Source organism: Dipteris shenzhenensis, chromosome 20, assembly GCF_047967505.1.
Source record: "Dipteris shenzhenensis isolate YYH24624 ecotype China chromosome 20, Dip_SZ_1.0, whole genome shotgun sequence".
Classification (NCBI taxonomy): Eukaryota; Viridiplantae; Streptophyta; class Polypodiopsida; order Gleicheniales; family Dipteridaceae; genus Dipteris; species Dipteris shenzhenensis.
Window position 1 is genome coordinate 33,770,074 of NC_141615.1, and position 25,266 is coordinate 33,795,339.

The 25,266-nt window shown below is 40.1% G+C and overlaps 1 protein-coding gene across 1 annotated transcript; it reads right to left on the minus strand.

Moving 5' to 3' along the window:
- Positions 1-21,648: 21,648 nt before the first annotated feature.
- On the minus strand, positions 21,649-24,108 carry LOC147889563 (uncharacterized). Its single transcript, XM_087391582.1, has 3 exons — positions 23,642-24,108; positions 22,251-23,539; positions 21,649-22,142 (listed from the first exon to the last, which is right to left on the minus strand). Exons 1-3 carry the CDS (start codon positions 24,054-24,056, stop codon positions 22,113-22,115), a joined length of 1,734 nt encoding a protein of 577 aa, XP_087247708.1. The 5' UTR covers positions 24,057-24,108; the 3' UTR covers positions 21,649-22,112.
- Positions 24,109-25,266: the final 1,158 nt, after the last annotated feature.

The following is a 25,266-nucleotide window of genomic DNA, read 5'->3' on the forward strand; positions in this document are numbered from 1 at the left end:
AAGGATAGCTGTCATCCAGCTATTATTCATGGGTGGTGTACCAACCGCATCTACAGCACCGCATCTGCAGCTAACAAGTCGGTGACATCAATGCACAACGGTCACCTTGGCATATCAGGAGTGAGCTCGATATCCCAATAGATCCACCTACAGTGAATATATGGCATACCCAAATAACTTTGGAATGCTTTTGCAGAACCCCAAAGTCTGCTCTGCTAAATTCAGTGGCAAAACAAAACAATACCTTGATGATAGCCACATTGGGAAATTTGAGACCCGATGGGAGGGTGTTATCTAGTTGGTGAAATACACAACAAGCCCAAAGTCACATCATGAGGAGCTATTTCACAGTTTGCTAAAGGCCCAAACAAATATTACATTGGACCAACTTCTTAATCTGGTGCCAGAACTCAAAACACAGTTGTTGACTAATCTGTCAGGTAGTGGTGTGAGCCTAATGGATAAGGAAAAAGAGGATGATGTGGAGGTTTGGGAAGTTGACCCCAAAGTAAATACATCACTAATTGAAGATGTGGATTATAGTGTTCCAATAATTCAGGTGGAATATAAATCATAGATCATACTGGAGGTCCTTTTGGATGGTGGATCTGGTGTGAACATTCTGTCAAAGGATCTTTACAAAAAAAAAATTCTCAATGAATTAGAACCAGCCCCTTTTCAGGTCAAAATGGCAGATCAATGGAGGGTCCAACCTCTTGGGATACTAAGAAACCAATATATTGGAGTATGTGGTCTAACTTTTATGGTCAGCTTTATTGTTCTTTGAATGGAGGGAGATGATAAATCTTATTCCATGCTACATGGCAGGCCGTGGTTTTGGGTAGCCAAGATTAAGCAAGATTGGGGAGCTAATAGGGTAACTGTTCGAAAGGGAAATAAGAAATTGAAAATGGCCATGGTTCCAGCAAGTGTTCTAAAAGTGTTCAACCCTTGGTAGCTGAAGGAATTAACATGCTCGAACTTCGAAAGGGTAGATTGGGGAGCTGATAGGGTAACTATTCGAAAGGGAAAGAAGAAATTTAAAATGTCCATGGTTCCAACAAGGAGTGTTCCAAAAGTGTTCAACCCTTGGTAGTTGAAGGAATTAGCATGGTGGCCGAAGTTGAAGGTGATGAGGAAGAGTGTTTTCTCACAAGAAATCCCTCCTTGGTTCCAATATTTGAAGTGGATGTGCACGCTAACAAAATATGAAGAGGGGAGAGGAGAAGAGTGGAGATGAGGAGAGAGGGCACAGCTAGAGAGCACACCACAAATGACTAACTGTACACTAGATTTAGTTGAAAAATAAGAATATATACAAACCCTTTTAGGGTTAGGGTTAGGGGATCTAACCCTTTCCTTTATAGCACTCTATAAGGTTAGTGCTATGCAGATATGATCACGTGATGGTGCTATGCACACATGATCACATGATGTTGAGCATGAACTCTCAACACCTTCCCTCAAGATCAACATCATGAAGTAGGCCTTCCCTCAAGATGATGATTCTAGGGAATCGAAGAAGGACTGAGCATTACATTCCATCACACCCCTTTAATGGGAATGTCCTTCCTTTGTGTCAAACCAAGAGCTAGTCGGTGTTTCTCGAATAGCTCTTTACCGAGTGGTTTGGTAAAGATGTCTACAATATTTTCTTTGCTATCACAATGTTGTAGTGTGATGTCACTAAGTAACACTCTTTCTCTGATGAAGTGCTCTCTGACATCAATGTGCTTTGTCCTGGAGTGATATACTAGATTTTTGGCCAATGCTTGAGCCGATTGATCATCACAGTATATTGTTGTTGGCTTTGACTCATCAAAGTAATCTGTTTCTGACAATAGTCTTATGAGCCATATAGTCTCACATGCACCTGTAGTGAGTGCTCTATATTTTGCTTCAGTCGAAGACAAAGAAATAGTTGGCTGTTTGTTTGACAACCATGATATAGCACCTTGACCAAGGAAAAATGCATATCCTTGTGTCGATCTCCTGGCCTCATGATCTCCGGCTTAGTCACTGTCACAGTATCCATGTAACCATGGATGACTTCCTCTATATTCTATCCCAAACTATCTTGTACCTCTGATGTATCTCAAGACCCTTTTGGCTGCATTCCAGTGAGACTGTTTTGGATTTGCCATAAACTGTGCTAGGTACAACAAGCAAATAACAATTCTTGTGCATATCACATGCAATAATTTGCTTGATTCTTCCACGCCTAATGCTAATCTGCTTGCTGACTCACGAGTCCAGGTTAGTGCAACACAAGTATCATTTCTATGATAGGGAACATGACACCCTATTTGTGCAGCATGCTTTTCTGGGAATGGCTGAAAAAGGAAAATACCCATGCACAAAATATAAAACAACATTGGGTGTGGTGGGTGTGATTTTTTGGTGAGCTTTTTGTCATGAGCTTTTTTTCAATTTTCATGAATATTGTGAGCTTTTCATTCACCTGAGAGAGAGAGAGGGGGAGGGGGGGTTCATGGAGTGGGGTGGGTGGAAAGTTTGGGTTATAGTTGCAGAGTTAAGAGGAGAGAGGGGGGGGAGGGGAGATAAAGGAAAAGGGGAGGGATGGTCGCATGGGTAAAGTGGCATGGAGAAGGGAGGGAAGGGGAGTTGGAACATATATTTGTTATCATAGTTAGAGGGGGAACTTATAAGGTATGCAAAGAGGAGTGCAAGGAGGAGAGAGAGGATGAGGAATGTGAAACTTATGTTCATCTACTAAATGTAAAGGGGAAGGGAGAGCATATGGGAAATTTGTTCATTTTCAAAGTGTATAATTTGATAGATTTGACCTCGTATTTGGATTCCTCGTTGAATTCTGGTCATTTTGAGTACCAACATGACCATATTCCGATAAAAATTGGAAAAATAATGTTTTTGTCATTTTGGCCTGTTTTGGGCCCATTTTGAGTCTGCGCTAGACTCAAAATGGGCCCAAAACTAGCGCAGACTCAAAATGGGCCCAAAACAGGCCAAAATGACAAAAACACCATTTTTTCAATTTTTATCGGAATATGGTCATGTTGGTACTCAAGATGACCGGAATTCAACGAGGAATCCAAATATGAGGTCAAAAGTTTCAAATTATACACTTTTAAAATGAACATATCTCCCATAGTTCCTCCCTTCTACTTTGAATATGGACATATCTTCCATAATTTTTTGCCTCCTACTGCCACTCATATCCGCCCCCACCCTTGTGCATAGTATACACTCTTCCACCTTTTCCACATGCTATGAAAATCAACATATCCTATATCATCTTCCCCTCTTTCTAACCTCCCCAGCTTTCTTATAACAAAAACATGTATGGATTTCTTAAAAAAGCTCGCAAAAACAAAGGAAATGGTCAAAAAGCTCACATTAAAAAGCTCGCCAAAAGATTTTTCCCGGGTGTGGTCAGATGGTGATGCCTCTCAATTTAAATCAACTTGTGGATTCTACTTTGTCTCAAGGTTCAAATCTCTGACCGATCTATACATGATGTGGAATTTCTTTGGGTCTAGCCATGGCAAGGGTGAACATGATGGATGCGGTGTTGTTATTAAGCAAGCTCTGTAATTAGCATGCCCTTAAGAAAAACTCATGATGCCCATGATGTTGTAACATGGCTTACAGCCAACCTCTCCATAGGCAAGGGATGATCAGAACAACCAGTCGTACTCTACTTGGATGCTCTACTTGGATGGGGTTGGGGTGGAAGTGGGTCATACAACCACCTTTGGGCTCCTACATACAGTCAAAATGCTACATGGGTTGCACGAATGGAAGCTTCTAATGGAGACCATGGATTATGAAGGCCTCCGAGATTCTTTGCATCGTGGTATTTGGAAATGTGACCTAAACTAGTGGAAGGCTCTTCCCTTGATGGTGTGTTGCTAGGAACCCAATCTTCATCGTCTGAACTTCCAGTGGTTGCATTCACACTTTGTTGGAATTTGGATGCTTCTCCTACCTCTTCATGACCTTGTGTCGGCTCCCTAGGAACCTCTTCAAAGGCACTTGTTCGACCTCTAGCTCGAGCCCTGGTGAAGTATGGATGGCCAATTCAATGAGCAGATTACTCAGGTTCCTATGCATCTACCATTTGCTATCGATGCCTCCATGAACATTCTATATGATTTCACTGCTCCCAAAACACTGCAATTTTCAGCAACGGATTGAATGTAACTCAATCCACAATTTTTTCTTCAACAATTTCCCATGTGCACTCTTGACACCAGACATTTGTTGGACTAACTTCAACGCTTGAACATCACCTCACAAGATTTGGATTTTGTCACTGTAGATGTTGAACACTCTCCTTCTTTGATTTTGGCGGTGCCTCCATATGCTTCACAACATGCACATTATCTCAGAAATGCTTGCACAGAGAAGCCATGTGCACTCTTCATGCAACTCTCACAATCCAAGTGCCCAATTTGTTTGCAGGATCGCTAGTGAAATAGGTAGAGATTTATTCGAAAATCTACCCACTAAAATAAAAAGTATCATTGACCCTCAAGCTTCGTCACTTTTGATCTTAATGACATAAAGATATGCTTACCCCCTTCCAATTTTATGCCCTCCATGTACTATTGTATTGTGTAATCCTTTGGAGTCTCTAATGGGATGCCCATGTTTCTTACAATGCTCAAGTCATTAAGAACTTTCATTGCTTGGTAGTTTCTCATAAAATATCTATCTATTGATCCATCTACACAACAAATTATTTTCACAACCAAGAATTATGGCACTTCTAGAATGTAAACAAACACAACAAAAGAAGTTTACTTATGAAAAATCTTACCTCACCTTTTATACTCTACATCTCCCATAGGCATGAAATACGTATCCCTCATTGGTTTGGTGGCCTCCAACAATGAAAGAAAATGTTTTTTTTCTCAAATCTCAAAATCAAAATCTCCTACGGGTTGCAATTTCTCCAAAGTCATAGGAGTCCACACCATCAAATCGCAAGGGAAATAATTTCTTCAACCAGGCCTTACATAGACATGGATCTATACAAATATATCTAAGCATTGCATGCCAGTTACACAACATGAAAATAAATGTAATGAAGTAGAAGAATTCAACTCTCACCTTTCCCATCCTATCAGCAATTCTCTTTTGAATCGGGACACATTGCTTTCCCTCAGCTTCTCTCCTTTGATCTATAGGCAATTTTATCTTATCAAATTCTTTTTTAAGCTCTATATTGTATTCAAGTTGTATTCAAGCTACACAAATGTAATCTTATTAGACAACCAAAGGAATGTAAGATAAACAAGCACCAACAAAAGTATAACGCTATTTTTGGAAGACTAGTCTTGCAAGATCCCCTCTTGTTAGCAGAAAGCTTTCTTCCCTTGCTCCCTTGAGCCATCCAATCCTCTATTGATTTCACTTCAATAGGTGACAATGATCTCGTATACATCATAGGATCACAGTCATAAATGTTGTGTGCATTTATGAGTATGTCCCTTAGACTAGATGATGGGATGCTCATTTATACTACTAGACACAATAGGATGTGCACAGTTTTCGAGCAAAAACCTACGAGCAAAAAAGTCCGAGAAATAATTTTTAACACCAACCATGAGCCTAGTATATTTCTCAAAGGAATATACAATTCTTTCTTAATTTCTCATTTATGGAATCATATACTTACTTATTTTTCATTATAACCCTCATTTTAGCGAACATCATCTATATATGAACAAATAGTGAACACTTTAGAAACTCCTATAAATACCTCCATACCATACTCTCTTTTGAGGATTATGGTAATTCAATCAATTTAAAATATTTTCCCTAATCTTTAGCAATCCCATATTTGAAGCTCTCATGTAACAATGTCTACCATATTCCTTAGATGAGTAGGAAAAAAATATTGGAAACCTCATTCTTGAAGCCATTAATTGATCATAATTTAATATCTAATACATTATCAAATATGGAAAGGCAAGGGAGAAATTTATCAAAATATTCCCAATTATCCAAACCTAAGTACTTTTAAGGAAATGTGGTCCCTACTGAACTCCTTCCTACCATAATATGAATTAGGGAGAAGTTGTAACTCTCATATACATCTTAAAATTTTTTATTTATCTCTCTTACAACTATAAGAATTATAAATTTAAGCCTATCATTGCATAGATCATAAAATTTTAAACATTTTTCCTTTTTACAGCTCCTCAATCTGAGCTAAGGAGCAAAAGTTATGACCCCTTCTGCGTAGGCTCTCCAAGGGTATTCCGCCAGCGGAATAGGGTTGGGGAAAGCTCTTTAAACCATATTTCTCTGGCAGAATACACTCATAGGGTCTATTAAAAAGGCATTATATTTTCTTAGGTCATCCTGAGGAACTGTAAAGAGGATATTTGCTCAAAATTTCATGATCCAACCAATGGTGAAAGGAAAAGAAAGGATTTTTGAAAGTCATAAAATAAGTCACCACTTGGACATTATATATGTATATTATATAAAGGTATATTTATATCTATATCTATTTATCAATATTTCATATTTACTTACATATTCCTTGAAATAATTTGGAATTTTTTGCTCCCCAAAAATGACTTAAGCCTATATATTTTGACCGCTCCCACTGCTTGTCACTTGGGGGTTTTTGCTTAGAAAATGGAAATCCCCGACACAATATAGGGTTAATTCATTTGTATGCAACACACATAATGAAGGGCAATGAAGTATACAATACAAAATAAGACAGAGTGCAAGTACTTATGAATTCATGCACTATAGGCCATCCAAGAGAGCAATCTAATTGATTTTTCTAGGATAGATTATTGTGCAAACCACTCTAATGTGACATTTTCTGTTTGTAGGAAAGATATCCTTTATAACACTCATCCAAGCAATAGTCATGTAATTTACCTCCCAAACAAAAAACATCTTTCTTGACATCAATTTAAAGTCTTGGCTTGCTAGCAATTCCTTCTCAAAGTTTATATCAACCTCTCTCCAAGTGGGTGATCAACTCTCCCTCATATAATTTGTCACAATCACCTCGATTCCATCACTCTTGCAAAGAGACACAATGAAAGATCCTTTCTCTACTTAGAATGGACTTTTCAATGAGGACACATTATCATGAAGTCCTCATACCCTTACATAGAGGATTAGCCTATACAATGGAATATGTGGACACTCGTCTAAATCAAGGACCCTATTTGCCAACAATCGCCGCATCACCTCCACCTTACACTTGCACTTTTGCTTCCTCCAACTCAACCTTCTCTACTCTTGCCTCTTCATCTCTCAAAGGCAAGGATGCATCAAGCTCAGAACCTATTGCACTCCCTGGCTCCTCAATCCCACCTACTAAAGATTGGGTAGGGGGATCCAATTTCTTTCCTCTTATCGCCTTTGAAGGCTAGTTGTCTTGAGATTTTAGACCTTTTCTTCCTATCATCTTGAAATGACATTCAGAAAAATTACACATTTTCTTACAGTGGGGTTAGATATGAAATAGAATTTGAATTACAATTGGAGTTTTTATACACATATGTATATACATAGATATATATATATACATATCTATGTATATACATATGTGTATATCTATATACACATTTATGCATATATAAGTATTTAAATGTATGAATGTACACATCTGTGTATATGTATATGCATGCATATATATATATATATATATATATATATATTGTATATGTATATGCATGCATATATATATATAATGTATGTATGTATGTATGTATGTATGTATGTATGTATGTATGTATGTATGCATGTGTGTGTGTGTGTGTGTGTGTGTGTGTGTGTGTGTGTGTGTGTGTGTGTGTGTGTGTGTGTGTGTGTGTGTGTATGATAGATAATATAGTGTCGAGGCCAAATACCACTTGGATGTACTCATGGACTATGTCTCTTTTCATAAGTAATAAAAGGCATATACTAAACATTAGTAGGGTAGTTATGAGCAGCCGCTTTTGAAGCGTGTGTGCTAGTAGTTAGAACCATCATATAGACGAGATGGGTGTTCCCTGTTCTATGTTTTTGTTCAAGAGTTCCGAATGTGGAAGTGTTTCTACATACAGAACTATACTTTGTCTAGCTTTGTCTACATTTCCTATATGCTGTACTGAATTCTCAGTAGTAATGGAGTGAATATGTATCAGTATTACTCATTATGATCTTTATTTGTTATGAATTCAAAAATGGAATGTTAGTTTTTGGAAGCTCTTACTGGGTGGGAAAAAAGGATATGGCCTCTCTGAGTTGGACATGGTTTCTCATAGATTTGTTTACAAGTTTGGTTTCGTATACTTTTAATGATGTTCAATTTTTCATTTCTTTTGTTAAGGTTTTTATTACATAGATCTTGACAATCATTGCTCGTTACTCCATTTATTTCGTGAGCCTTTTCTTGGTGTAGTACTTCCAAATAATTTGTTTTTGTTGACTCGTAAGTACCTTGCACATTTGGCAAGAGAGAGAAAAATCAAAGTGATTCTAAATTTGTGCAAGAGTTGTGCAAAGATTGCAATTAGATAGGCCACAAGCTCACAACTACTTTGCTGATGATGAATGTCAAGAGAAGGAAAAAAACACCATTTTGTCCATAATTTGGTAATAGCTGTGATGAGAAAACCCATTTTGAATGTGGTAATATTGTTTTATGTATGATGCAATACCATGCTTTCAAATGATACTTGGATTTTCAACACTATTGCAGATGAAGTGAGAACTATTTCATAGAAACTCTTGCCCTCCACCTTTCGCCACTCCGTCCTCCAGTGCTCCACCTTATATGTTGCCCTCCATCATGTCATCTTGTGCTCCGTCATGCACCAAGGTCTATTGTCCTCCACCCTGAGTTCTCCTAAGTATGGGATGAGGGACTTGCTCTTGCTCTTGTTGATTACCTTGCACCTGCCCTCCTCCCTCACTATGTATTGTGCATCAACAACACCTTCGGCCATGCCTTCCTCCTCGTATCCTTTTAGGCCCAGTAGGTCCTCTCCACCCCCCTTCCTACTTGCTATATGGAAACATTCCCGTGCGCACTGCCTTCCTCACTATCTCGTTCAGCTTGTTGTGGAAGGCGATCAAGAGGTGGAGATGGGCCTCGTCAGCTAAGATGCTATCGATAGTCCTGTTCTTCATGCAATGAATTGTGTGCTAGCCTCTAATCGACCTTCCCTACTTCAGAACTTTGAATTGCAAACCGGTGGACCATGGACTGGAACATAAGTTTGTGACAAACGAGCTCCGACAAGATCTACTGAGGGAGAGTGAGAAATTTGGGAGGAAGAAAGGTCATGAGAGGAGAGAAGTTGCAGATTGATAGAGGGGGACGCAGCGACAAGGTGTAGAGTAGGTAGAGATTGAGAGAGGGGAAGGCGGGGACAAGGCGCAGGGGAGGTGAGATAGGTGGTGAGGGAGGGAGGGGTAGGCGAGGTGTTAGATTACTAATTGTTAGATTAATTAGGTTAATAATAGGGAGATTAAGATCGGTTAAATTGTTAATCAGATTACCAACTAATTTTTCCAGAGAGTTTTGCAAACAATGCAATTTCTATATATGCAATGCAATTTCCTAATGCGCACACAATTCAAACATCAAATTACCAACTTGCTGGAACAAATGCAATGAAAATCCGATGCATTAGTGTAGTATGGGCAGAGTGTTATTTAAGCCACCATTTTGATCATAGTTTGGTGATAGTTGTGATAACAAGACCCATTTTGAACGTGGTAATATTGTTTTGTATATGATGCAATCCCATACACTCGGGTTTTCCGACATATGGGTGAAGTGATATAAAACACCATTCTATTCTAGTTTGGTAATAATTGTGATAAGAGGACCCTTTTTTAATGTGGAAATATTGTTCTATATATGATGCAACCCATGCTTTGAATTCAAATGGCACTTGGGTTTCTCCATAGATGGGTGAATTGATATTAATATTGCTCTATGTATGATGCAATCCTATGCTTTGAATTCAAATGACACAGATTTCCCCACATATGGGTGAAGTGATATTAATGTTACTAAGTATAAATGTTCAAGCAATGTGAGTGTTTCAATTGTAGTAGCACTTATATGATAATAATACCCGTTTTCAATGTGAAAGAATTGATGTATAAGCGATGCAATCCCATGTTTTGAAGTGGAACTTTGGTTTCTTTCGATGACTAATCCCACATATTAGCAATGTGTGTCTTCAATTGAAAGTAAAGCTAGAGTATAATTTCAATGTTGGTATAGTTATTATGTGAGTACTGTGTGCCACCCTCAAAACCTAGAATTCAATAGGTTGAATTGTTCATACTTCTACAATCTCATAATGGTTCCCAAAAGATACCACTTGTAGGCTTTGTCTATTTACTTAGGATTATAACTCCTACATCAACACTCTCATCAGTTTTAGATGTCTCTTGATTCTTTGTCTACTACCTAGGTCTATGCCTATACTTGCACTCTCTTACCGAGTTAGTTTCTTGGTCCTTTGCATGTTTTACCCCTCCTTCTCCTTCTATAGTCTTTGCAGCAAAGGAGGGCTCTAAAATCTCAGTAGGGCTATTGCTAGTTGTTCATTCTACTTACATTGTACTATGTGGGGTAGCATGAAGTAGAGGCATAAATCCCCACCCCACCCCCCTTGAAAGGCATCTTGGTTGTTAGTTTGGGTGGCTAAAACCAATAAAGAATAAGCATAGATTATCTTGACATACCCCCAAGTTAGCCCACACTACTCAGTCCTAGAAACATTTAAAAAAGAAACTGGTTTCACTACAAATCAACAAAAGCATGTATCACTCATGATCTCTGTCTACAATTGTCCATTAATTCTTTTCTAGGACACAGCCTACATCTTCAAATTTACAAGCTCCTACACCCTTTGCTGTCTGGATGTGTCAATTTTATGAGCAAAAACCTATGAGCAGGTTTATCTGAGCGTGTTTTTCAAGAGACTTAAAAAAATGTATTTCTTTAGGAAACATGGTTTTTACACTTTTATTTTCACTAGAACTAGATCCCTTTATCATAAAAGTATACAAACTAGTCACTCATTCATTTTTATACAACAAAATTTTCTTATTTAGAGACATCCCTTTGTACCCCTGTTATTACCTTAAAAAAGTGTTGATTCCTTTAAGAAACATCCCTCATAATCACTCTCAATGTAATAATACTATGCATATATAATTACTTATTAACACATTTAGATCACATGGCAATATATTTTTAGTGTTTTTATAGCATAAATAACAAGATATTTATGGACATGTTTCTAAAGAAGTTTAAATTACTAAAAATAAGTATTAACTTGGGCTTATATATCACTCTCATAAAATACATGTAATATTTAATACTATATATGCAATATTTTCCAAAATATAACTCCATAGATGTGCTCAAATGGGCTGTTCCGATCAATTTGAGTGGTTGAATGACTATATTTGGACATTGGATATGAAAGTTATGTCACTTTTAAAAGTGTTGTCCAAGGTAGTTTAAAAGTGTTGTCCGGCGAAACTACCTTGGGAGACCTGCTTCAAAGGGGTTTCGCTGGCGAAACTACTTGGATGGCTTGCTTCAATGAGTTTTCTTTGAAGAAACCCTTTCATGAAGATAGGTTGAGAGAGGGTTTTTAATGTCACCCCCTATTAAGTAAAAGTTGTAAGAAGGATCATAAGGGAATTTTCACAAAGAAGTCTACTTTACATGTGGGTTTCTTCAAAAGCCATCCCATTATGCTCTCACCATTCCTAAAGATTCACCTAAAGATTTTTGTATAAAATAGGCATTGCTATAATACTTTGCATATTTCTAAGTGAAACTATGTTTTCTTCTGATCGATTTTTGCCATATTTATGCATAGTTGGAAGCTTTTTTTTTCCTTCGCTCGAATGCTCGGAAGATTTCGCTCAGAAAATGCTCGTCCCCTTTGCTGTCTTATCCTTAACCAACAGCTTTTTCATTGCCTTTTTAATGTGATAAACCCTTCCTAAAAACTTACATGGAGAAGGCCTAAGGTCATCACCCTTGAGTCTTACTGACCTACATACATTCCTTAGTGATTTTGCACAGATGTATCTAGCTTCTTCTCTCCCTTTCTTGTTGTTTGATTTGGATTGTTATTGCTTGGTCAAACATTCAAACACTGCAAAGAATTCTTTGTTTTCTTGGTCTACTTGATTATCTTTCTTAGAGCATCCTCCTCATCAAAAGCTGTATCACAATCACCACCAACAATAGCTCCCACTTCACCAATACCCTTGGCATCCCATTACCTGTCAAAAACTTCCTAGATTGACTCAAGTCAATTGAAGCCATGGTTTCATCTCACACATTTGAAGCAAGTGAAGTGCTTCTATCCACATTCCTAGGTGAAGTTCTCTTTCTTAATATAGACTTCTTATAGACTTTGTAAGGATTTATAGACACAAAAGATATCAATAAAAGACTTGGAGAACTTGCAAGAACACAAGTACTAAAGTTAGTATTCAAAGTGTTGCAATAATACTATTAGTTAGTATTTACACTACAACAGTCATAGTTTTAACACAATACTATCATACTAGTATTGGCTAGAGTTCATAGTACTTCAATATGTGTGAATAGAAATAGAGTTATTTGTTACTATTCACAAATACTATGGAGTATGGATTCATTATCACAATACTACTACTGTAATCAAACATATTGAGCACTATTCATAGTACTAATACTATACTACCTATAGTGTACTAATATTCATTGTGTACATAGTATTCCAAGATGCACTCATGTACTCATAGTATTCACATGTGTGCATATAGTATTCAAGGTACTAAAAGTATGTATGATATTCACAAGTATACTCCATGCATACAACCATGAAAATGTTATCCAATGGGTATGATGCTTTGCACAGGCCTTAATGCATGTGAGATTAAAGGATGTGCATACAAATAGAGTGCATCTAGTATTCAAGATACTGAACATATGTATGATATTTACAAGTCTACTCCATGTATGCATACAAATATAGTGCATATTGTATTCAAGCTACTAAAAGTATGTATGATATTCATAACTATACTCCATGTATGAATACAAAATAGTGTAAGCTACTTAAAGTAAGTACGTGAGCTATTTAGAGTAAGTAAAATATTTACAAGTATGAATGTAACTTGTACTAATAACATGCAAGGTAATAGTCAAAATTGACAGTATCAAGCTACAAAAGTGAGTATGAATTCAAGCTACTTATTGTGCCATTTCACTTAAAATATGTATCCTAGGCTACTTAAAGTAAGTATGAATATAACTGAAGTAATAGTAGTATGCGGGGTATTAATAAGGCACACACATGGGAGGGTGTGTGTATTGATTTTCTAGGCATGTGCGAGTGTGTCAATGCAATCTTTTATGTGTGAGCAAACACACAAAGATACACATGCATGTACAAATATGGTTGATGATTGATGACCAATTTGAAGATGGCCCTAGCGCTGCAAGTCTCACCTTTGATCACATTGCAATGAGAATTGAATGGAAGAGCAGACTCTTGAGGATGCCGAAAGGATTGAGCAAGGCCTTTGATCCCAAGGAAAGTCTACTTTAACATAGGACCAAGAGGAGGCAACGTTAACATGTTTAACATGGTCACTCTTTTGATCTCCTCCTGGTACTGACTTTCAAGCCTTTGTGAATCCCTCAAGCCCAAGCATGTCTACCAAGAAGTTGGCTTCTCCTCTCCAATAACCCGCAGCAACAATCCCATAGTATTAGGCTAGGCTAAGTCAAGCATTGTAAAGGAGAGAGAAGGCCTGGTTTGGAAAAACATTTATGAAAATGTAGTATGTGAGATGGTAGAGGCACTTACAATTGGGAATGTGTTACTTTTGTAGGAGATGAGCTTGATGTACTCATAATGTGGGTAAATTTCACCCCTTATCCTTGAGCATGACAAATCCCCCCCCCCTCTCTCTCTCTCACACACACACATATAACAATTCCTTGCAAGCTTTCCTTTAATTTGAAGGAGTATAATTTTAAGTTTTATTCACTATTTAAATTCCCTTTGAGATCTTTTCGAGAATTTTTGAATTAGATCTTAGTTAAGCCTAAGCATTACTTTTAGTTGGAAAAAAGGTTTTACCCATGCTTAAAAAGAAAAGCTAAACATGAAATATATGCGTGTGTTGCACAATCAAGGCCACGTGTTTAAACACACATAGACACATCTATATTTACTTCTATTCTTGTATTACGGAAGAGTTGCCAATGGCCATGTGGAAGCCAAAGGGGAGAGTGGGCCTAAATTTGGGTGTTTGTGTGTGTATGTCTCCTAAGTTTGAGAGTTTATGTGTGTATGTGTGTATGTCTCCTAAGTTTAAATGTTTGTGTGTGTATATGTGCATGCGTGCATGTGTGTCTGTGTGTGTAAGGGGAGTAGTCACAAGAGAGAATCTGTTTGTATATAAGAGAGAGAGAGAGTTTGTAACAAGGATGTGTGCATGTATGTATATGAGAAAGGGAAGGGGGAGGGATCTCCTATAAGTATCCGTGTGTGTATGCATGTGAAGAAGATACTCAACCGAGAGAGAACACACGAGGGGATGTGATGGAGAGAGAAATATTATATGTGGAGAGAGAGAGAGAGAGAGAGAGAGAGAGAGAGAGAGAGAGAGAGCATGTGTGTGTGGGGGGGGAAGGTAGATTTTTTGCTCATCTAGCTAAATCATTGAGTGAATTAAGCATACTAGAGAATAGAGCCAAGCCAGGCAGTGCCTAGGTATTGAAACTTGAAATTCTATTTCTTGAGATTAGCTAGACATTTTAAGATCCCACCTTTTGACCCAACGGTCATAAACGGGTCATGCTACTCATTACATAGAATAGAAACACAAAAGGAATTACTCCCAACAATTAGTCTATACATTCATAGTCATAGGTTTATATAGGTGAATACCAATCGCACTTATTTAAACCCTGAATCATGATCTTGGTGCAACCATATTATAGGAGCATGAACATATAACCATGGGACGAGTAATTAGCGAGTCTTTGAGGCTCTCATAGTCTTACCAAAAGGTATTTGAATGCTTTCGCAATGTGTTGTTGATCTTTGTGGTCTATATGCCCCTCATAGCCTAATCTAAGGCCTTTTGATGTTGAAGGAAACACAAAAAGACAACAATTGCCTATCTCTACCTCTCCTAATCACTCCCAAAAATATAAACCTATTAATGTCTATCAATCCCCGACACCCCACTATGTACTTGCTCAAGGAAGCTTCTCGATGTAGCCTCTACCACTTGCCAGCCATGTTCCTTGAAGTTCCACCGGCTTCCCATTAATAACTTACCTTAGCACCATTTTTTATTTTTGGATCCCAATTCATTGATACGCAAGAAGTTTTAGACAGATTGCCACGAGGAAAATATTATAAGCTTCTTCAAGGGAGGCACTGTACACCTACCTAGGTGCGGTTGGGGACAGGGGACTGGTGGGGTTGGCCGTCCCCTACCCCTAACCGCAATCGAGCCAGCAATCCCCTGCCCCGGTCGCAACCCAGCTAGGTGTGCGGTGCTCCTCCTAAAGAAGCTAATGACGTTTTCCTTGTGACAGAACTTCTTGTGATATAGTCATAGGTCTATATAGCTCACATCCCTCAAAAAGTTTGGTATGGCAATATCAACAGTATTAAGTGCAGCTATATCCCTCTAAAAGGTTGGCTAGGCTACCGATGATGGTTCAACCAATTTGTTTCCACTGCAAAGTTTGTTTCTCAAGTTTAATTTAGTGACTTGGTGAGGTAAGCTATTTCTTGATGGCCTCATTTGAGTTAAATAAATTTGGGCATAGAAAGTGATGGATTTTCATGCTTGCTTACATCGAGGTTCTCAAAACAACAATGAAAGTGCTGGTGTGGCAAGTGTTGTCGTCCACTTGGATACGCATGAGAAAAGGTCAACTGCAAGAAAGAATGCTTGATGCAAGAGCAGCAATTGTGGACACAAACATTGAGAGGCTATTACAATCCAAAATTGGCTTCCATGACTTCATTTGCCTAAGAACATGATGCAAACTTGAAGTAGTGGTGTGCATAGGTGACCCCTCAACCTAGGTGTGATGAGTCCTGCAGAATCCTTTGCAAATTTCCTGATGTAAAAATCTGCCAGACCAACTCCATCACATCTAGAATGTAAGGTCTACAATCACACGTCTGCGCTTTACTCAAAAATATCTACTCACGCATCCTAACTAAGCGTCTCAATGTAATGTGCAATTTATCACCAAAATTAAGCAAGTCATCGGCAGCTTCTACTGCTGCCGTGACCATGTGCCTTTACTCACCTTTGGTTACACGTCCATACAGTCCTCTGCTTCTCCCTGCTTACACAACAGAAGATTAACTACAAGAATTGTGACACATCCTAACTAAGCAGTCTGTGCAATTTATCACCAAAATCAAGAGTCATCAGCAGCTTCTGCTGCTGCCATAACCATGATGCCTTTACTCCTCTTTAGTTACACGTCCGTAGAGTCCTCTGCTTCTGCCTGCTCACACAACACAAAAAGTCTCACCCAACAACGTTCCTTTTTAAAAAAAAGGAGTAACCCAATGTTTTCGTGATATCGTCAAAATAAAATATAAGTAGTGTCTACCTCGGTCCACTTGTCTGCCCACCACCAATCATGGTCCTGCCGTAAGGGCTTCCCGGTTCCCACATCTTTATGCCAACGCAGATCCGTATTTATGAAGGATATATTGTAGATTGAACAGCCCCAGCCCAATCAAAATCCAAAGACTTGATCTCAAAAGAATCTTCCACTGATCTCGCCATGATGTTGGGAGCCCACAGGTCACCATGCGCCACTTCCATCCCCTCACATGTACAAGTATGTGCCTTCTTCAATGCATTGTGAACTGCTGATGGCAATTCAGACTTTTTAGTTTCATCCGAATGATTGGCTCACTCATGTACAGTTTTCCAATCTGGACGAGGCAGGTATTCCATCTCAATGGCGACCCAGCCACCTGCAATTTTTTCAGATTTGAAGAGCTTAGGAGCGAGGCCATTACCTGCCCATGTGGCATGCACGGTGTCCCCGTACCTCTTGCAATACTTGACCAACATCAAATCCTTAGACTGCTCCACCTCCACCACAAAGAGAAGTTTGGTGCCAATCCTCTCGACAAATTGAACTGGCTTTGCCTGTAGAGGATAAGGAATTCTCTTGTCAACTTGTGGAGGACTTGATCCATAGAACTGCTTCAATTCAGAAATACCTTGTCGTAAGGCCCAGAATGCTCTGCAAAGGCAGTCCATGTCTCTCTTGTCGTAGGTATTGGTATAACAATGCATAAAGGTAGTGAATGGTTGGCATGCCACCTTGTTCAAGTAAGCGAGTCCACTTATCCTGATGTGGACACCGACCAGCTCTACAAGAAAACAAGGACAAACAGTACTTGCTCTCAATCTCTGTTCCATACTAGAGAGGAACAAGCCATAATAATGAATCCCCTTGACACGTCCCCAGCACTCCTGAAACCTCTGATCTGCAAGCAAAGACAAGAACACACCAACGTGAGGAAACTGAGCAGGCTGCTCACCACCCAACCATGACATCTACAGGATGCAATCCCGAATCAGGAGATGTCCCCTCCGAGCCACGAGCTGAGCCACTGGCACAAACTCCCAACCAGATCCTAACCAGCCTGGTGTCCCATACCACCAGGTGGCGCTGTGAAGCCTGGGATCTGCTGCTGGGCCTTGGGCTACACTATGATGCAGGCGCGCGTGCGCGTTTCAATCCAGGATCAGACCTAGCACCTGGGAATGAAACTTGCTCCCATCGGCTCTCTTGAGAACTGAACCTCTGGGCCCCTTATATAGACTCGGGCCCCAAGCGCCAAAAATAGCGAAGACCTCTAACTGGTTCGTACCCTTGCCACTCAACCCGAGAATCAAGCATGCCTAGCTCTAAGCCTCCCCAAGCTACCTGAGCTAGTCTTGTGTACCCAGTACACGTCGGATACCAATCCGTGCACATGACATACTTCCCCTCCTCTAAGAACTCACTCTTGAGTTCGCTAAAAAATCCGGAAATGTTCTCTGGAAATTGTGTAATGTCTCCCATGTTGCATCCTCCTCAACACGATCCTTCCACTTGATCTTGTATTCTGTGATAGTTCTATTACGAATCTGTCGTTCACGAAATTCAAGAATACACTCAGGTTCGTGTGGAATAAAAGTCAAATCTGTAACTTCTATTATTTCTCGAGGAGAAACAAGTTGATCATCTGCACCCAATACTTCTTTCAGTCTACTGACATGAAATACTAGATGTACTTTAACATCAGGAGGCAATTCTAGTCTATATACAACTGGTCCAATTCTTTTAATTACCTTGAACAGACCACAGTATCTGGGGGATAACTTCGGAACCAAACCAATACTTGGTCTTTTGGATTCCTTGGGAATTCGCAAATATACCATCGTTCCTTCAGAGAACTGTCTAGGTGAACGATGTCTATTAGCATAAAATATGTCCCAATCTTAGGCACTTCTAATAGACTCCTTGGCAAACTGCAACATTTCCTACATGTCTTGCAAGAAGGTCTTTGCAGCATCATTTTGAATTCCCTTTAACCCAACCATAGCTGGTGACTTAGGTTGAAACCCGTACATAAGCATAAAAGGATTGTAACCAGTACTCGAATGCTTTGCACTGTTATAAGCAAATTCTATCATAGGTAGATAATCTTCCCATGAAGACTGTCTCTTAGAAACATATACCCGAAGCATATCTTCAACCAATTGGTTGACCTTCTCTGTACTACCATCAAATTGTGCATGATCTGAGGAACTCATACTTAGAGTAGTTTCTAACTTCTCAAAAACAGGTGTCCAAAAGTTACTTGTAAACTTCGAGTCCCTGTCACTGACTATGTCAAAGGGCAAACCATACAGCTTAAACAAGTGGTCCACAAACTCATGAGCCAGCTGAGCAGCTGAAATAGTTGTTCTAGTAGGTAAGAATCTAGCCATTTTTGTCAGACGGTCGACTATGACCCAAATGGAGTCATGACCCTAGCGCGTTCAAGGCAAACCTGTAATGAAATCCATGGAATACTTTCCCATTTGTTACCTAGAATTTGCAATGGCTGTAATAAACCCGCGCTTCTAAGGAGTTCTGCCTTAGTAACCTAACAAACCCGGCAACCTACCACATAGTTTTCAATAAATGCACGCGTCCCCCAAAGTGAATGTCTTTATGAGGTTAAACCTCCGTATGTCATGTCGCCCTAGCTGGTGCGTGGTCGGTGATGAGACATTGGAGTCTGTCAAGGGGTTCCGTGCGTCTCCGTCTCTTTGAGAAGACTCGACGCAAAACCAAAGCCACCGTGACTCCCGTGGGACATGTCCCGGGTCTAAACAATGACGAGAGGTCTCCCAGAGTGATCTGTGTGTCCCCTCGATGCCTCGTGTGTCGTGCTGCAATTGTCAGGTCGGGATCTCTATCATGTCTACGGCTAGAGGCTGGACAATCAATATCACTCGATGGGAAGAACTCTGTGATCCTGCTCTAGGAGGTGTCTGGTGGTGTGGCCAAGCCCCATCGCCTGAGTAAGTACTCTATGTGTCGGACCCCCTCGTGAATGAAGGCCGCAAGGCATCTCTGATCCGGGTAGGCAAGGAATCTAGAAAGGAGCCCGAGGCCGTCTCTAAAGAGACAGTGGTAGCGACCTCGGATCTCGTAGTACACTGGGCACCTGAAAATAAAATGCTCCTCCGACTCAACCTCCTAACAGTCGCACAATGTGCATATGCTATGCTCCCTAGGGATCCCCTCTGCTCTGCCGCTCTCTATGCGGAGGCGGTGTGATGATATCCGAAACTGTCCGATGGAGATCCACAATGTTCCATGCAAGCAACGCAGGGCCAACTATTATGTCCTACGCATACGACCGAGGGAACAACGCCAAACTCGACATCAAACAAAGTGATTTGCAAAACCCAAAAACATAGACAAACATGCAAAAAAAAACACACATACTACAAATTTGGATTTCCAAAACCACCTATGTGACAAACACGTGTTTTGAGGCCTTTGCCAGATGAAATGATTAAGACCATACATAAAGGAAACTTTGCAAAGATCACAAGAGCTTTGCAAGACATTAATTCTTACATTGACATTCAATGCGTTCCTTCACACAATTTCAATGTCTGAAGAAGAATACGAACTCACAGTTCGCAAGCAAAAAATTTCATGAAAAGAGCCCAAAGGATGTCTACACAAGCAATTTCAACCCTACTTTGACCAGCCTTTGGGGAGCAAACATTGATATTCATTTCATTTTAAATCCTCACGGAGCAACATCTTACTGCACGTCGTACATAACAAAGATTGACAAAGAAACAAACAACGCTGTGAAGACAACGATGGCCCAAAGTTTCAAAGACATGGAGCTACAGAGGAATGTGACCATGAAGTCGGCAACACAATTTTGAATACGCAACATATCAGTAGACAACAAGCAGTTTACCTATGCCTTTCGCTCCCACTCACTAACACGATAAGAGAATTCATATACATAAACACAAATCCAATTGAAGACAAGACACTCCTACTAAAGCACATGGCACAACTAGAGTTGTTGCAGCCAAATAGCACTAACATCTTCTTTGACAACATCATATGCAAGAGCCTTGGATGCAGGGGCTGATATGCCTGCTCAAATCCTAAATTTGCAGCAGCAGGTACAAGTGCAGATGCTAAGCATGTGGATACGGTAGATGTGCATGATGTAGTTGCAAGGGAAGGTTCAGCTCTGCACGAAGCATGGGCTGTGCCTTATTGGCTGGTCCAAACTCTCCAGAAGAGTAGGTTTCTGCTCCTTTATTTGGCAGGACTCGCAGAGATACAGCTGAGGCAGAGGGGTCACAGTTTTTAGAGTCAGCTAGGATGGGTACCCTCATCGATGAGGAAGAGTCTGAGTGCTTTGAGACTGCATGTGATAATGTGCATTGGATGCAGGCCATGCAGGATGAGTTGAGCTCCATTCAGAAAATAATATATGTACATTTGTAAGACTAGAATATATCTGCTCTTACAAATTCAGATTTTTGTTTCTAAAAACCAAAGTTCTACAAAGCAAAAAGAAAACTTAAGAGAAGAAAAATGAGCTAACAAAAAACAAAAGGTAGACATACTTAGTAAACAAAGCAGTGCCCAAGAATAAGCAGCTATATTGGGTTTCTAAAGACTCGCGGAGATAATACCTGAGATGTGGTAAACTTGCCTCCAGAGAAGAGGGCTATTGGAACAAAACGGGTCTACAAGCTGAAAAGCCAGCCTGATGATACCATTGATAGGTACACCGCTAGGCTGGCAGCAGGCAGTTCCCCTGCAGTTCCTCATGGAGCATTTAGCCATCCTTTGCTAAACAACTGAAAACCTAAATGAAGTGGAAGTACAACCTATATAGAAAATTCTCAAGATCACCCAAAATTGAAGGTGTCCTGAACTGGCCCATTGCAGGCACAGACCCTTCTAACCTATTTTACATATCATTGGGATCCTAACCTCCCAACACCATCATGGGATAGCATTCAAGAGATTGCTTTTATATATGATTTTCCAAGGTTAATGCCCTATCATGATGCAAACTTGAAGTAGTGGTGTGCATAGGTGACCCCTCAACCTAGGTGTGATGAGTCCTGCAGAATCCTTTGCAAATTTCCTGATGTAAAAATCTGCCAGACCAACTCCATCACATCTAGAATGTAAGGTCTACAATCACATGTCTGCGCTTTACTCAAAAATATCTACTACAAGAATTGTCACGCATCCTAACTAAGCGTCTCAATGTAATGTGCAATTTATCACCAAAATTAAGCAAGTCATCGGCAGCTTCTGCTGCTGCTGTGACCATGTGCCTTTACTCACCTTTTGTTACACGTCCATACAGTCCTCTGCTTCTGCCTGCTTACACAACAGAAGATTAACTACAAGAATTGTGACACATCCTAACTAAGCGGTCTGTGCAACTTATCACCAAAATCAAGCAAGTCATCAGCAGCTTCTGCTGCTGCCATGACCATGATGCCTTTACTCCTCTTAGTTACATGTCCATAGAGTCCTCTGCTTCTGCCTGCTCACACAACACAAAAAGTCTCACCCAACCACGTTTCTTTTTTAAAAAAAGGAGTAACCCAATGTTTTCGTGATATCGTCAAAATAAAATATAAGTAGTGTCTACCTCGGTCCACTTGTCTGCCCACCACAAATCATGGTCCTGCTGTAAGGGCTTCCCGGTTCCCACATCTTTATGCCAACGCAGATCCGTATTTATGAAGGAAGGATATATTGTGGATTGAACAGCGCCAGCCCAATCAAAATCCAAAAACTTGATCTCAAAAGAATCTTCCACTGATCTCGCCATGATGTTGGGAGCCCGCATGTCACCATGCGCCACTTCCATCCCCTCACATGTACAAGTATGTGCCTCCTTCAATGCATTGTGAACTGCTGATCGCAATTCAGACTTTTTAGTTTCATCGAAATGCTTGGCCCACTCATGTACAGTTTTCCAATCTGGACGAGGCAGGTATTCCATCTCAATGGCGACCCAGCCACCTGCAATTTTTTCAGATTTGAAGAGCTTAGGAGCGAGGCCATTACCTGCCCATGTGGCATGCACAGTGTCCCCGTACCTCTTGCAATACTTGACCAACATCAAATCCTTAGACTGCTCCACCTCCACCACAAAGAGAAGTTTGGTGCCAATCCTCTCGACAAATTGAACTGGCTTTGCCTGTAGAGGGTAAGGAATTCTCTTGTCAACTTGTGGAGGACTTGATCCATAGAACTGCTTCAATTCAGAAATACCTTGTCTTAAGGCCCAGAATGCTCTGCAAAGGCAGTCCATCTCTGTCTTGTCGTAGGTATTGGTATAACAATGCATAAAGGTAGTGAATGGTTGGCATGCCACCTTGTTCAAGTAAGCGAGTCCACTTATCCTGATGTGGACACCGACCAGCTCTACAAGAAAACAAGGACAAACAGTACTTGCTCTCAATCTCTGTTCCATACTAGAGAGGAACAAGCCATAATAATGAATCCCCTGAAATAAGGAATTCCCTTCTTTCTTTCCTTCTGACGTGTAAATCAGGTGCGTGCCCTGCACATGAGATCCATCTGTAGGGTAGCCGAGAATTGTTATTGGATTGATGGCCAACCCCAGATATCTGCTAAACAAGCGGTTAATGTCCTCCATTTTGTCGGTCTCACGAGAATAATGCTCTGCCACCAATGAGCATAGATCAAAAGCCAGTTGGCACTCGACATCACCGAACTCGACTGTTGAGGTGTTGTTGAATCTGTCAACGAATGTTGCAAATGCAGGGTGCACTAAGGTGAGGGGAAGAGGGGGCTCTGCTTCTGGAGGGCAGTGACATAAATATACAGGCACTTCTTGTGCTTTTCGCCAGTTCCTAGCCTTCTGCAAAGAGGAGGGTGGCCCGAGCTTTCTGATCAGAGTGAAGTAATCTGCAGTGTGGAAATCCGTTATAAATTGCAGGGATAAAAAGAGTGGAAATCCATTAAAAAGATTCGATAAACACTACATGCTAGAAAGATAGGTGTTGAAACCTGCTTCATTCAAGTCCGGCAACGTTTCGATCTCTGCTTCTGTCGCTAAAATCTGTGCGTCGAGAACTGCTACATCGGCTTTAAGTTTAGAGATATCGGCCTTAAGTTCAGAGATATCGGCTTCAAGCTTAGAGATATCGGCTTCAAGCTTAGAGATGAGGGTATTGAGTCCTTGCAATTGCTCACGGTGCCGTGACGTCTCAGCTCCTGATAAAGAAGCACTGTATAGGTCGGACAGCACATCTGAATTCTTAATTCTTTGCCGATTCAGGTTAGATGTCATTTCCCGCCATAAATTTCTGTCCTCTTGCAGTGCAGCTTCTTTGCTGCGAAGAAGGGTGCAGACCTCCGTCCGCTGTTGACTCAGGGCCTCCAGCCGCCTCTGACGCTCTTTCCGTTTCCTTGAAGAGATCATGTCGAAAGCCCTTGCACGCTCTCTCTTATTATTCGGTTGTTTGTGCAGGAACTGAAATTTGAAGGCCTATTCAAAAGTAAGTAAATACATGGTACATACATATATTTATGTATAAACATCGGATGCCAAGGGTAGAGAAAAGGGCCTTTCATTCAGCTATGCTATGCTGTCGTTTGTGATTGAACGCGGTTCGCAGTAAATGTGAAGGTCTTAAGTGTAGGATTTGTGTATTATTGTGAAAATGATTCGTTCTGATGGCGGGATGGTCGTTGTTTCCAGGTCGTTCATTTTTTTCGAAACTTTGTGCAAGTCCTTCGCCTAGAAAGACGAGGAACATGAAACAAAATGGATACATTTTGGAGTCCGAAGGAATCAGACATGCAACATATGAATCTATGCGATGTGAATGAAGTCGGTTGTGGGCGAAGTCGGTTGTAGATTTCGGTAGAAGGTCGATTTCTTTTAGTAGTTGTTATTCGTGGGATTTTCCATGCGTTTTCCTCTATTATTATGTCGATTTCCACTGTTCAAGGTTAATTTCACCAAGTTAGCGGAACCAAACAGGTTTAGTTAGGGTTAGTGATGTGGTTACAAATGTTAGGGTTATGCATTAATTGAACTGGTAGGGTTAGTTTAGGGTTAGTGAGACGGTTGTTATTAAGATGTTTAGGGTTTGTGTGCTCTCTTTGTGGTACTGTTGTTTTGATGCACCAATGATGGCTTGAGGTATTCGATTTGGTAGTTGTTCATTTATTCGTAGTAAGACTGAAGGTCTCAAGTCTTATACTCATCTGTTGTTGTGAAAATGATTGGTTTTGATCGAGGGGTGGCGGCTATTTTTTGTTTGGCTGATGGTGTGCAAACTAAATGTTATGTCTTGTTGTGTTGTGCTTGCTTGTATGAGTGTGGCTTTGTTTGGCTGATGATGTGTAGACTAAATGTTATGTCTCGTTGTGTTGTGTTGCTTGTATGAGTGTGGCTATGTCCTTCGACATGTTTGGAAGGCATTGTTAATGGAAGGCCCGACATGTTTGCCTCATGCCAAACATTTTATTTCAAAGAAAATACATGGAAAATTTGGAGTTTTTCTTGCAGAGTAGTAGATTTGTAGCTCGTATGTAGCAGAAAATTACTTTAAAGAGAGCATAATCTCTAATGATTGCCTTTGGGCAAAAGCATTACAAGTTCTTAATGAAATCAAATTAAAGCA

What these genes read in the sequence shown, in the direction of transcription:
- LOC147889563 (XM_087391582.1), bottom strand. Translation starts at nt 24,056, where the DNA reads ATGATCTCTTCAAGGAAACGGAAAGAGCGTCAGAGGCGGCTGGAGGCC. An exon ending in GCCGGACTTGAATGAAGCAG is followed by an intron (nt 23,540 to 23,641) that starts GTTTCAACACCT and finishes TCCACACTGCAG; the next exon opens with ATTACTTCACTCTGATCAGA. An exon ending in GGGCAGACAAGTGGACCGAG is followed by an intron (nt 22,143 to 22,250) that starts GTAGACACTACT and finishes TTGTGTGAGCAG; the next exon opens with GCAGAAGCAGAGGACTCTAT.